At 40.7% G+C, this 13,133-nt stretch overlaps 1 protein-coding gene across 10 annotated transcripts in view; it reads right to left on the bottom strand.

The window, feature by feature from the left end:
* The window catches only part of PCDH9 (protocadherin 9), a 980,195-nt gene extending 970,865 nt beyond the window's left edge, over positions 1-9,330 (bottom strand). For 9 of the 10 annotated variants that reach the window (XM_002712982.6, XM_008260042.5, XM_051850628.3 and 6 more), the window contains exons 1-2: positions 8,551-9,330; positions 4,134-7,304 (exon numbers count right to left, since the gene is read on the bottom strand). In XM_002712982.6, coding sequence (XP_002713028.1) covers positions 4,134-7,169 — 3,036 coding nt within the window. In that variant the 5' untranslated portion in view covers positions 7,170-7,304; positions 8,551-9,330. The remainder of the gene's footprint in view (positions 1-4,133; positions 7,305-8,550) is intronic. The other variant, XM_051850627.3, reaches the window with a different exon arrangement.
* Between the last annotated feature and the right edge of the window lie 3,803 nt (positions 9,331-13,133).

The raw sequence follows: 13,133 nt of genomic DNA, 5'->3' as shown, positions 1-13,133 counted from the left end.
CTAATATGAGAAACTAATGATAGGAAAAGCTGGATGTGGTTTATAGATTGCCCCAAATATACTATCATAAGATGTTAACAATTAGGGAGCTGGGTATGGGGTACACAGGAACTCTTTGTAGTACTTTACAGTTTTTGTTTTGTAAATTTAAACTATTAGGAAATTAAGTTAAAAATAAATGTAATGTGGAATCTAAATGTTTTAGAATAGAAATAAGTCCCTTTACACTATAAAAGTACAAGTATATACATGAGTACAGCATGCATACACTTTCAATAAATTCTTCAATATATATAAAAATGGATACATGCACAAATACTCTAGATTATGAAGTCAGGGTGTTTAAGCTCTAAAATTAATGTTTCATTTCTAAAATTAAAAATGAATGGTTTATCCTAGACCAAACTTGAGTGCATCTCTCACAGACTGTTTTATCATTTGAAGAAGTTGTCAAACGTAAAAAGGTTACTTTTTTTTAACATTAACAACTTTATTATACCCATACTCTAACCTCCAGGAAAAAAAAAAAAAAACACACTGGGGCCACGAAAATTAATTCCCCAAATGCTGTCAACTGGTTTGGGAAACAGCAATAAACAGCTTACTGTAAAAGCCTCCAGCTACAATAAAATGGCTGTCAATAAATGGGCTGGAGTCAGACTGTACAAAAACTAGGTCTTTTGGATATGATCACATGAAAGGGAAAGGAGTTCTCTTGACTTGCTCCAATATGCTAAGGCCATGATTCTCAAAGTGGGGTCTGTGAACTATCAACATAGTCTAGGAACTTGCTAGCAATGTAAATTTCCAGGCCTGCCTCCTTGGCTCTCAGAGAACACTTGGGGTGGAACTGCAAAATCTGTGTTTTAAGAAATGATCCAGGTGATACTGAAATATCCTAAGTTTGAAAATGTACATTTCAAAAACAGACATCATTAATACAGTTTTCTTTTTAGGCAAATACACCCATAACTTTATCATTTAAGGTCCTAATGGAATAATGTTACCATCCTCTTAACCTTATAGCAATGAACTTGGCTTCTTAAATTAAGGAATAGCAGCACACTATCTTTTGCTAAAAAATAATATAAATTCTTAAACTTTGAATGCCAAGGGTGCTTCCAAAAATATGCAAAAATAATATGTGGAAATTTTATTGTATTCAAGAAAAATGAAAGTTGACTAAGACAGATTGAATGACAATATGATTATAATTGTTTTAATACAAAGGAAAAACAGCAAGGGGGAAGAACAGGGAGAGTCAAGCAAAAACAGGAATAGATGTACCACCAGCAAACCTACGGTGTAAAAGTCAGACATCATGTCTTCATTGTACAGATAGTACAAATTACTGATATTTAACTTTGGTAAAATTTTGCTCAAGAATCTTTCATTGTAGCCACATATCAATAAGCACAATAAAGAACAACATTGTTGCTGCTAGTGGCAATTGAGTCCATCCAACTGCCAATCTTCACAAGGTAAAATCCTTAGAAAACTTTTTAGAAGTAAATGCTATTTTTTTTTCAAAATTATGTAGCATTCAGAGCACATTCTTATAGGAAAGCCACTAGCTGAAGTAAAGGAGTTAAGAAGTTTTTCAACTTAACCAGAATATGTTCAAATAACAATAATTCACTGAAAACAAAACTTTAAGGGTAGTATATAATTTATGTCCCTCATTCACATAAAATAAGCTTTTTCCTAAAACTGTACACACTGCTCTGTGTAGCACCATTGCCTCTCAAATTATTTTGAATGTTCCTATTCTCCAACACCACTAACTTGCTTTTTCTGCATGAAAACTTTTAACAGGTGTAAGCAAAGCCATAGCAATGGCTCTTTATCATAATAGTGAGTTATAAGCACTGTTGGGCATCAGAATGGCTACAAGAGAACTGAAAAGTGACAGGTGGTCACACAGAATGTCTAAAATACACTTTAGCTCCAGTTAGAGAATTACTCAGCACCCTATTTGAAAGATTAGATAATACAAACAACATTTTTATGTCTAAGCCTCAATAAAAGGTCTTATCCATACTTTACTGAAATGTATTTAACATTTATGTCACTGCACTATCTTGAGGTTCAACTATTGGGTAGAAGTCAGAAAAAGTGTCTATACATCAAGGTTAACAGCCATTACACTTATATAAAAAGAAATGTGATGTGAAAAAGTCTATCAGTACATTTCTTTGCAAAAGAAATTTCAAGCTTTGTGCAAAAAGTTACAAATCATACTTTCTTCCAGATACTATGCAAATCACAAAATAGGCATATTGTGAACAACTTTCACGGTAAAAGTAAATTACATTAATAACTTCTTAATTAAACCCCTTTAGTTTATCAATCATTTTTTTCTTCTCATAATTAGCTATTTAATAACTTTTACAAATGTTTACTGACTGGAAAATTTCCAAATGTTAAAACATCATCCTCTTTTCAACTGTAGATAAAAATAAAAATGTCAGTAGTTCCAGCCTCAACTTATCTCTGAAAATTTCAGTCTCCCCTAGAACTTCTACACTGATTTATTTATGTCCTCTTATCTATGTATTTAAGCTAAAACCATATGTACTTTTAAAATGCTGGAGATATTTAATACTTGAAATGGAGATTTTAATTGTAAAATCATAGGCATTATACTTAATATATTGGGAATGTCTGTGTGACTCATTTTTAAAATTATTTTTGTAAATAGAACCATGAAGCTGTAAGGTCATTCCAGCACAGTAAATAGTGCAGAGTACAGGGGAAACAGAGTTTCAATAAAACACTCTACTCCACCTCACTTCCAGAAAAAGAAAACTCTTGATTCTTCGAGGACTAATCAATCACGATGAAGCCTTCTGGAAACGAATTTTGCTTATTTTCTGAAATCTACATGTTTGCTATTTTAATAACTGGACATGGGTCACCATCAGAGGTGGACTCCAGACCAACAAAAGATAGAACTTGGATTATGAAATCCTAGAAAGTTGGTGTGGTGAGAGCTAATCACAAAAGAGCAAGCAAATGAACTTAAATGCTAGTTGCTCCAGAGCAACTATCATTAAATAAAAGGTATCTTTGGCTGTACTACCAGCTTGATCCTTCCCTCCCCCCACTGCCTTGCTACTGCGGGATTGGCACTGGGCCAGCAGAAGCCACATGATACCCTAGTGCCATCTACAGGCTATTATCGACATTCAAATTTGGTGGCAACAGACAAGCACCAGTGAAATAAATTAGACAGCGCTGAATTTAAATCTTTATTAACAAGGAATTATTAGACCTAAGAAAAACTAATTCTGGATTTGGTTGAAATATGAGTTTCTCGGCCTCTTAATCCCTCTTCATATGGCATATTTCACAGTTTAAAATGAGTTATGACAGATCACTTATGCATTACTAAAATGAGAGAATATTTACAATGGATTCTTTCTTTTCTCTATAAATCAGTTATACCAAGGAGAAAGCATTCCTTTTTTTTTTTTTTTTCGGAAGAGTACTTGGCCATTGTCAACACTGAAAATCTTTCCATTAAACACCCGATTTACTATATTACAATAAAATAATTTGAAATCAAAAGAAGACTTCCTATATGGCTTAGTTGCAATCTATCAACAATCATGTGCTTCACAGCTGATGTACATTTAGTATTCTACTATCTCTTTCAGAGACTAAAAAAAAATTAACCCCTTTAGCAACCACAGCTCCAACGTAATTGCCGTCAGACCTTCAAACGTCACTTGAAACTTGAGATTTGAAGGTGACTTTTTAGATCAAAAGGTAACATGAAAATCTTGAAGCAGTCAATTTGGAAACCCCAGGAGCAGAATTTGGCATATCAGGACAGGTTTTCTTCTTCAGCAAACATTATCTTGGGACATTTTGGAATAATTTCCTCTTTTCATCTTTTGCCATTTGAAGGAAACTGGGAGGTTAAATAATTCTCAGAACTCAGAAATTTCAAAGCTGTTCTAAAAATTCTTGACTGAGCCCCAGAGGAATAGAAAAGGGGTCAAGTTTTTTTTTCCCTCTTTATAACTATGCTAAAGTTAGAACCAAACAATAAACACACTGGCACATTAATACTGGTTGACTGGGCACTTGTATGCAGTACTTATAGACCAGTAAAAGTGCTCGTTTACCTGTCTGGTGTGTAAGGGGCCCTTTGTCTTGAAGCCTCCTTGGGAACTGCACTCTGAGGCACTGAAGTGATCTGAACTAGTGGAAGAGCGTTTGGAGAGGGTGTCACAACCCCCGACAAAGGTGTTGTCCAAAGGGAGTTCCTGAATCACGTGGTGCTTTTTCACGGAAACTGGAGTGTCTGGTTTGAGATGAAAAGCAGGCTGCGGAGAGGCAGATTTGTAGTGCTTGGCCAGGTCAGGGCTGTTGGGCTTGAAGGTGGTTGGCGGTGCCGGGCCCCAGTCAAATCTTCCCATACCTTGCTCCTCCAGCTCAGCAGGCAGGCTTATCGTCCCATTGATAGGTTCATGAACTGTGTCATCGGGCTTGGACTCTTCGATAGTCACAAAGTTCAAAAGTGAGCTCTTGGGAGACTTTCTTTTCTTCCTTTTCTTTTTCTTATTTTGTTTGTTCTCCTGGTTTGGGGACATCCATTCGGCACCTTGCTTGCTCCTCTGAGCAGCTTTGAACCTGGAGGCATGGCGACAGCGCACCAGAACGGTGACAAAAATCACAACGATGACCACCATGGCACCTGCGACAATGGCAATCATGATGGTGAGATAGTCCTCATTTTGGTAGGGCTGGCTACTATCCCCTATGTTCCTGTCCAAGGGCGTCTCCATAGTCCTGCGGATCAAGTCGTAGATGTAGGAGGCATTTCCAGCCGTGTCATTCACATAGAGAAACACAAGCACGAGTGTGTGCAAGGATTTTGGGTACCCCAGGTCACTTATGTTAACCACCAAGCGGTGCAAGCCCACATCAGTAGGTGCTGGTTTTTCTTCCAGAGTAATGTTACCTGTGACTGGATCAATGCGAAATAAGCCTTTGTTGTTCCCACTCACTATCGTGTACTTAAGTTCAGCATTCATTCCAGTGTCAATATCCACTGCGAAAACTTCTGCTACCACAGAGCCAGGAATGGCCGAGAGGGGCACCAACTTAAAGGAAGTGTTGGATGGTGGAGAAATGACCACGGGGCTGTTATCATTGACATCCATGACATTGATGGTTACTTTTGCAGTGGAGGATCGAGGTGGCTGTCCACCATCAGTGGCTTTGACGTCAAAAGTGTAGGAACTCTGTTGCTCTCTGTCAAAGGAGACGTTGGACTTTATGACTCCAGAATAGGGATCCAACACAAAATTATCATTGTCATTCAGAATGGAAAGAGTCACAGCTTTATTCTCGCCAGCATCGGCATCTGTCACTGTGATTACCCCCACAGTACTATACTTTGGCAGATTCTCAGACACAAAAAACTGAAAGTGATTATGAGTAAACTTGGGGCTATTGTCATTCTCATCCAGAACAGTAACTATCACAGCCGCTTGGCTCTGGAGGGGAGGGGTCCCATTGTCCCTGGCAGTTACTGTAAAAATGAAACGTTCTTGTTCCTCTCTGTCAAAGACTCTTGAGGCTGTCAAAACTCCTGTCTTTCGGTCCAGATCAAAGAAGGAGGCATTCGGTCCAAGCTGATAAACAATGTCTGCATTTTTCCCACTGTCTTCATCTGTGGCACTAATAGTTGTTAAGTATAACCCACGTCGGTTGTTTTCAGAAACTGACAGCTCAATTACAGGCTGGTTGAAAATTGGTGGGTTGTCATTTTCATCTTCAAGTTTAACCCTTACCAAGGCAGTCTGATTTAAACTGGGCTTCCCAGAATCAGAGGCAACAATTTTAAAGCTGAATTCTTTGGTGCCCTCATAGTCCAACAAAGAAGAGGTCTCTAACAAATACTGGTTGTCGTACACGGCCTTCAGATGGAATGGGACCTCTCTCTCAATAAAACAGATCACTTTGCCATTCACATCTGTGTCCTTATCTGAAACGGTAATTAGGGCAATCTTTGTATTGACGGGATCTTTCTCAGATAAATACACTGTGCCATTGATGGGACTTATAATGTACCTGAGGTCTATGTTAGGAGGGTTATCATTTACATCCGTGACATTGATGGTAACCGTTGCTCGAGCAGGAGTGGAGCTGCCATCACTAGCCAGCACTGTCACTTTGTGAATGGCTGTCTCCTCTCTATCCAAGGACCTCTGAACTGTAATCAGCCCAGTAGTGTTATTTAAAGCAAAGAGTCTTTTGGTTGCAGGGGCGACCTGGGCACCAAAAATATACCGGATTTCAGCATTACTGCCTATGTCTGCATCAGTGGCATGGAGCTGAATTACAGAAGTACCTACGGGAGCGTTCTCTGGAATGTGCACCTCCACTTGACCCTCTTTAAACACTGGCCTGTTGTCATTTACATCACTTACTGTGACCTGCAGTATGGCCGTGCTGGATTTCTGTGGAGTGCCTCCATCCTCTACTTTGATTTTCATCACATAGGTATCTTTCTGTTCTCTATCCAAGTTTTGCTGAACAATCAATTGCGGCCACTTCTCTCCCTCCGGAGTTTCCACGATATCCAGTCCAAAAACACTCTGCCCATTTAACAATTCATAATGCTGTACACCATTGAAGCCTGTGTCAGGATCTGTGGCTGAAGGGATTGGAAAGCGGCTGTTGATCAAAGTGTTTTCTGGAATGGAAATATTGATGACAGGAGATGGAAACATGGGGGCATTATCATTGGTATCCTTGACAACTATTTTTATTTTGATCAGCCTGAAAAAGTCATTGGGGAGGATCACCACCTCAAGTTCAAAGAAACACTCATTCTCCTCCGCATAAGAAGCTCCAGCACAGAGTTTTTCTCTGTCTATTCTATTGGAGGTTGTGAAAATTTCTCCAGTGCTGCTGGACACTCTCACCAAAGGGGCATCCCCAGCTTTAGAAACCAGTCTGTAGACAAGGCTGGCACTAGTCCCTGTGGCAGCATTGATGTGAGAAATGTTCAGATCCTTTGGTATGTTTCCTATGGGCACATTTTCAGGCAATTCCTCTCTAATAGTGTAAATAAGTTCTTGAGCTATTGCGGAATCCAGCCTTAAACAGGCAATCAGAGCAGCCAACAGGTAAAAATCCCTCAGGTCCATGATAATGTATTTATTTTCTTTTGCTGGATTTTAGGGTTTAAAGGTTTCCACTGAGGAATGATGCACGGATTGCAAGAGGAAGTGTGCATGGGCTGGAGGATGCATTACATCTCATCTCTTATTTGGAGACAGCCACTGTCAACACAATCGCATATACAGTATTATTCTTCAGTAAATAAAAACACACGGTCACAAAACACCACACCACATTTTCCACCGCATATTAGTAAACATGGCAGTTTGCTCTGCCACTGTCTGCAAGTTAACTCTGTGGATAAAACATTGAATAGTCTCTGCTTGTTGCATTTGTCCAGAGAAAAATGAATTTAGCTACTTTGAAAATAAGGACAGCTTCTATTTTTACCTATATTTGCCCACACTGTTTTTTAGGCTACTGTTTAATTCAAAACATGCATTCAGGCTCTCCTCTTCCCCTCCCCCTGTCTTACCCACCTCCTGTCCTCTAACCCACCACCTCCTCCGTCAGTTGTCTTTTTTTTTTTTTTTTTTTTTAAGAGACAAGTGAAAAACCCTAAGTGATTAGCCATGGTCCCTGCTAATTGCTTTGTCACATGTCAAATGTGATGTGTTTTCGTCTGTGCCACACTGAGTCACCTGTTTTTTTTCTAAAAAGACTATCTTTTTCCTTCCCCTCAGTTCTCCAAGTGCCTCCTAACACAATCTTACTGGGAAACCAGCAGCCGGACATGCTGCTGCAGCATCACAAGCAGTACTCACCGGCCACTACATAGCCTCATTGCCTAAACGCACAATACCAAGACTTCAGCTTTCTTACCCAGAGCTGGCTCTCCTTTCTCCATATTGCCAAATTATCCCCATTAGGATTCATAAGCACATCCAAACTTTTAAAAACATAAATTCATATAGGAATCCTTACACTGGAGGTGGGAGAGTGCTGAGATGTAAGTGAAATGCAGCTAACATCCCTGAGGAACACCATGCTATCTGTATTTCTCCTTTTACTGAGCATAAAAGAGAAAAAAAAATTTGCAGTTTCTTAACCCTGATGTCTCGTTATGTTAGTAACATTTGCCACACATAAATACTGCATCCCAATAATGCACGTCAAAAGGCTTCTGCCTGGTTGCTCCTCTCACTGCAATTTAAAAGGGTACAAGGCTCCAGGCAGCTACCTACTTGAGTACGACTGGTCAGTTCCCAGGCTCTAATCTGCATCAGGCTGCACAGTAGCGGATGCCCGCGATTAGTTCCGGCAGAGTGATGCAGGTAGGGACGCAGATGCAGCCGGGTAGGTGAGCTCTGCCCCAACCGTCTGCCCAATTACAAACATCCCTTGTCCACACTGAGGACACAGCTAGACACCGAATTCACAATTGTGTATGCGAAACTTTACACTTACGTTAGTGGTTCAACCTTTCCCCTTTCCCGGTATGCTGCAGTTAGGAATGCTCCGTTCCAACACATAGAAAGCCATGCATCTGGTAGCACCAGTTTGGGGGAGAAATCAGAAGCAGAAAAACGCTTCCTCCTGGTAAAATGTGTTGCTGCGGGCTGGCAAATTAGCAACTCCCAAGAACAAATTCACAGATTTGTCGTTAGTCATTCTCTCCACATTTCGTCTCTGTTACCCACCCGGAGCTGGGCTCTTCTGGTCTCTCTCTCACACACACCACATCCAGTTGTACTTCTTCAGCTTGGGAGTATTTTCCACAGCACTGAGCGCATTGCCTTTCCATCCGATGTCAATACTGTTGAAGTCTCTTAACTTCTGCGAGGAAACCTCAGAGTTGGGGCCACAGCGATTTCTCGATTTCTCTGGCTGCTCTCCCGGGCGACAGCTGCCCGAAAAAATTCCCAATCGGTTCTCTTTCGTGCTTTGGAGACTCCGCGTGCGCCTTCCTGCCTCGCGTGCTCTCCCTCTCTCCGTTCTCCTCAACCCCTCTCTCGCCTTCTCCCTCTCCTCTCTCTCCTCTCTCTGAACTGAATTTCTTGATATAACTCTCAATAAGCCCAGAGGGAGGGTGTGACGGCTCAGGCCCCGCCTCTGGCCGCTGATTGGACTGCATCTTGCGGTGCGGGCGGCCGCAGCCAGGGCGCAGGGAGGGGGCGCAGAACAAGGAGCTGACTGTGTCCCAGCCTCCCCTCCTCCGTGCCCCCTCGGCAGCCGCGAAAACCCGGAAAGCTGATCCTGGCCCCGGGAGAGTCGGCTTCCAGGATGTGTACTGAGCATGCCCAGCGCTGTGCAGCCAGGGGCGGGGGTGCAGGAGGGAGGGAAGCGCTGAAGCTCCCCTGGCTGGCTCCGACGAAAGATGCGAACATGTAGGTGCTTTTCGGGCAACAAGCCGCTGAGCCCCGGCGGCCTCGGCTGCTATTCAGCAGGCACGGGCGGCGCAGGAGCCCCGAGGGGCATGGTGACTGGGGATGCGGGGAGCCTTGGGCACTGCCAGAGGCGGAGTGTGCCTGCCGGTGGAGGCGCATCCTGGGGTGCAGGCTTCGCACTTCTCTTTGCTATGTGTAGGGGCCAAGATGCACAGATGGGAGCATGAACCTGGGATCCAAGGCGCTAGACGAGCATTGCCAGCCCTCGGTGGGGGAGCCGCGGCCAGCAGGTGCCCCCAGTGCATTAAATGGACAATATGCAGGCGCTGCAAATAGAAGTATTTGCTGGCAGGGATTCTGCAAAGAATGGCCGAGAGGGCTGGGAGCGAAAGGTGGAGGTGGTGGATATTTGAATCTAAGTGGAAAGCAGAAAGAAAATTGAACTGAGCGCTTCCTACACTCAGGGTCAGGACAACTGCGGGGGTGGGGGATGGGGAGGAAGGGGAAGTGGCGGTCTCTGCAGTCCCCAGGGGACAGCCCTGGCCTGTCTGCTCTCCTGGCAAAGTCTCCTCTCGGGATCCCGACAGTGTCTGCGCTTCTGCTGCGGCGCCCGGAAAAGCTGAATGCTCAGCTCAGCTCGCCCAGACATAGGGCTGCAGCAAAACCCGTTTCCAGCTCACCTAACTTTGCCTCTGAGAGGCTGGAAGCAGTCCTGAGCAGCTGTTTCCCAAGCTGTGAAATACTTCCTTTTCCCTGCGTACTTTCTGCTGATTCCAACTTTATTTCATACTTGGCTTTTCCCGAGCAATTCGTGTGTCTGACCCCAGCTCTGTTGCATCCTCACAGATGCCGGATGGAATGACTCCCGAGTGGATTAGCCTTATCCCTTTAATGTTGGCCCAAAACTCATTGTCTCCATTTGATTGCTCTTTTAAAAATCAGTAAACCTCAAAGGTTGGTTTGTGGTATGGGTTGTACACGGGATGTCAGAAACCTGAGCAAAGTTTGAGACACTAGCAATATAGCAGTTCACTGGGAACAAAAGAAAAAAAATTACTTTCCCGAATGACCTATAAAGGCTGTTGAGAAGGTCTTAATGCATGACTGAATAACTTGTTCTAACTTACAGAAAGGAGGAAGGGCATTTATTTTAAACTTGTGTTCCCTGTCCTCAGTGGGATGTACCAGAGCATGAAAGGATCATCGCAAGCCTCTGCACTGTGATGGCTTGTTCGGAATTGTTTGATTTCATACTATGATTTTAAATTGAAATGTGAACATTTGTTTTTTGATGTTTAAGTGAAAAGTAAAAAAAAAAAATCACTAACGAAACCTAACAAACTATATTGTATAACTCATTCCATTATTTAACCGATTTGTTTGCTATCGCAGGTCCTCCATATGAAATTGTACATTCCTTTTTATCCTAACTTGTCCTCAGATGAATCTCCACAACAAAACTGCACTGTGTAAAAGCTTGTTGTAAAAATGCTTTAGTCCTTTATATGTGAAACATAAACCACTTTTCTTCCAGGCAATAGGCTGATGCCACTTTAAAATAACCAAACAACTGTTATTAGAGTATCATTTTGTATGACTAGAATAGACAAAACTGAAGAATAAAAAGGATGGCTTGAATATCCAAAGGTCAAAAGAGAAGCATTACCTCATAGAACAATGTGAGTGAAATAAAGGATGACTGTTTTATCACAGAGAATGATCATTTTTTCCATTCACAAAATCTACAATTAACGCGAGTACAATGTTCTGATGGCCACCTTTTGAGTGCTCTGAACTATTTTAAAATAAATGAACCATTATTCTGATACAATTACAATAAACATAGTACTACAGCCACTTTCCAGTTCATTTCAGGAGCATCACAGTTACATTTTAATCATACCGTAGTCACTTCAAAGTCATGTTTTAGTAGCAGTGCATATTTTAGCAATGATTACTTAACATCATTATTAAGCAGAATTGTTTCTGTCTGCTAAGGGATAGCTTTACTTGTTTGCAGAACCCATTATTACCCCCATGCTCATAAATGAAATGTTAAAATGAGCACAGAAGGAAGGTTAAGGAAGAAAAAAAAAACATATCACAAGGTTAAATTTGTGACCATGAGATTTCAATTAAAGGAAGCCACAGGTCAAAGCCTCAGAATGAAATATGTCCAGATTGTTTCCAAAGGAGGTGGAAAAGAATGCAGAAAGAGAGAGATTGACTCAGGACATTCTCTCCTGACTTAGCTGCCTTATCAGGATTCTGTAGTCATGATCAGTTTTACCTCTTGAAGCTAGAATAGTTGAGGATTTTCTGCCCAATTATATTTCAATTGCTAAACTCTAAAGCAAGAACTATTATTAGAGATCTTATTAATACTCCTAGAAGAAAATTAAACACAAAGGGTCATGTTCCTAACCGTCTGCTAACATAACTTGAAGCTTCTGCCCAAACACTATATAAACCATTTGCTTAATGAGAGCTGTTCACCATCCACCTCTCCTATAATATTTTTAAAAGTTCTATATGCATAATTCTGAACCAAGGAAATATTATGCATTAATTTTAGTTTTGGAGATTATTTGTTTTTATGCTGCGCTTTATCATTTAGAGAGCAAAATACGATATCATCAATTACATGACTTGCGATGAAAATCTTTCAATGGATCTCTTTAATTAACCCTTATTCTTCTTTGTTAATGCACATTTTCCACCACAACAAATTATGATGTTTTTACCTGTGTTGTATCTGATTAAAGCTTTTAGGAATTAAGCCACTTGGGCTATAGTAAAATTGCCTTAGTGTTTTCTGCTGGCTATATAGGTCATAGGATGCTTGTGATGCTAAGTCACCTTCAGACAGCTAACTGAAGGCTAAAATGCTATTGCAGATTTACACAGAAACAGATGTGGAGTTAATGAAACTATTCTGTTTTCCACAAACTTAACATTGTTCTATTTATACATTTAAACAATTTCCATATAATGGCAATTTATAATGTCAATTATTAAACAGTTCACTGTGCTAACTGGATAGTCATCTGTGATTTTCTGGTTACCACTTAGTGTTTTAGAATTGTATTTCTTTCAGAGAAGTAAGGTCTTTTCTATGAGTTCTATATTGAAGAAGAGAAGTAAGGTCTTTTCTATGTGGTCTATATTGAAGACATAAACTATGATTTTAGAATAATCAGATGACCTCCTAAAGGACTTCAGGACTAATATTTTCAACTCTAATATATTAGTTCTGTATTCCAGTCTTTATTAAAAAACTTGTCTGTCCTGTACTTCTAAAGGTCCTTTAATCTAGGTGTCCTATTGTGTCTAACAGACATTAATCAATCAATCACAGGGGCTCTTATGTCACAGCAGGTATTATTGTCCCCATTTCATAAAAGAACTAGATTATCTACTGTCCTTCTGGGGGTGGGGAAAGTTGTGCAAGAATGCTAAGAGTTATTTGTATTATCACTGTTTGGGAAATGACAGTGCAGAATTTTAACATCAAAAAAGGAAAATTAACACCTTTTAGGGCTGTGCAAACTGGCAAAGTGTAGTAAGCATGAATAATTCTTTTGCTTTACTCTGTATGAGCAGCTCTCCTTTTGAATATCTTTTTATTCCTATTATTTATTTTTTTTTGTAGAGGAAAACTCA

Source organism: Oryctolagus cuniculus, chromosome 9, assembly GCF_051225735.1.
Source record: "Oryctolagus cuniculus isolate XC-2025 breed Fujian yellow rabbit chromosome 9, ASM5122573v1, whole genome shotgun sequence".
NCBI lineage: Eukaryota > Metazoa > Chordata > Mammalia > Lagomorpha > Leporidae > Oryctolagus > Oryctolagus cuniculus.
This window is presented reverse-complemented; position numbering and strand designations above follow the sequence as displayed.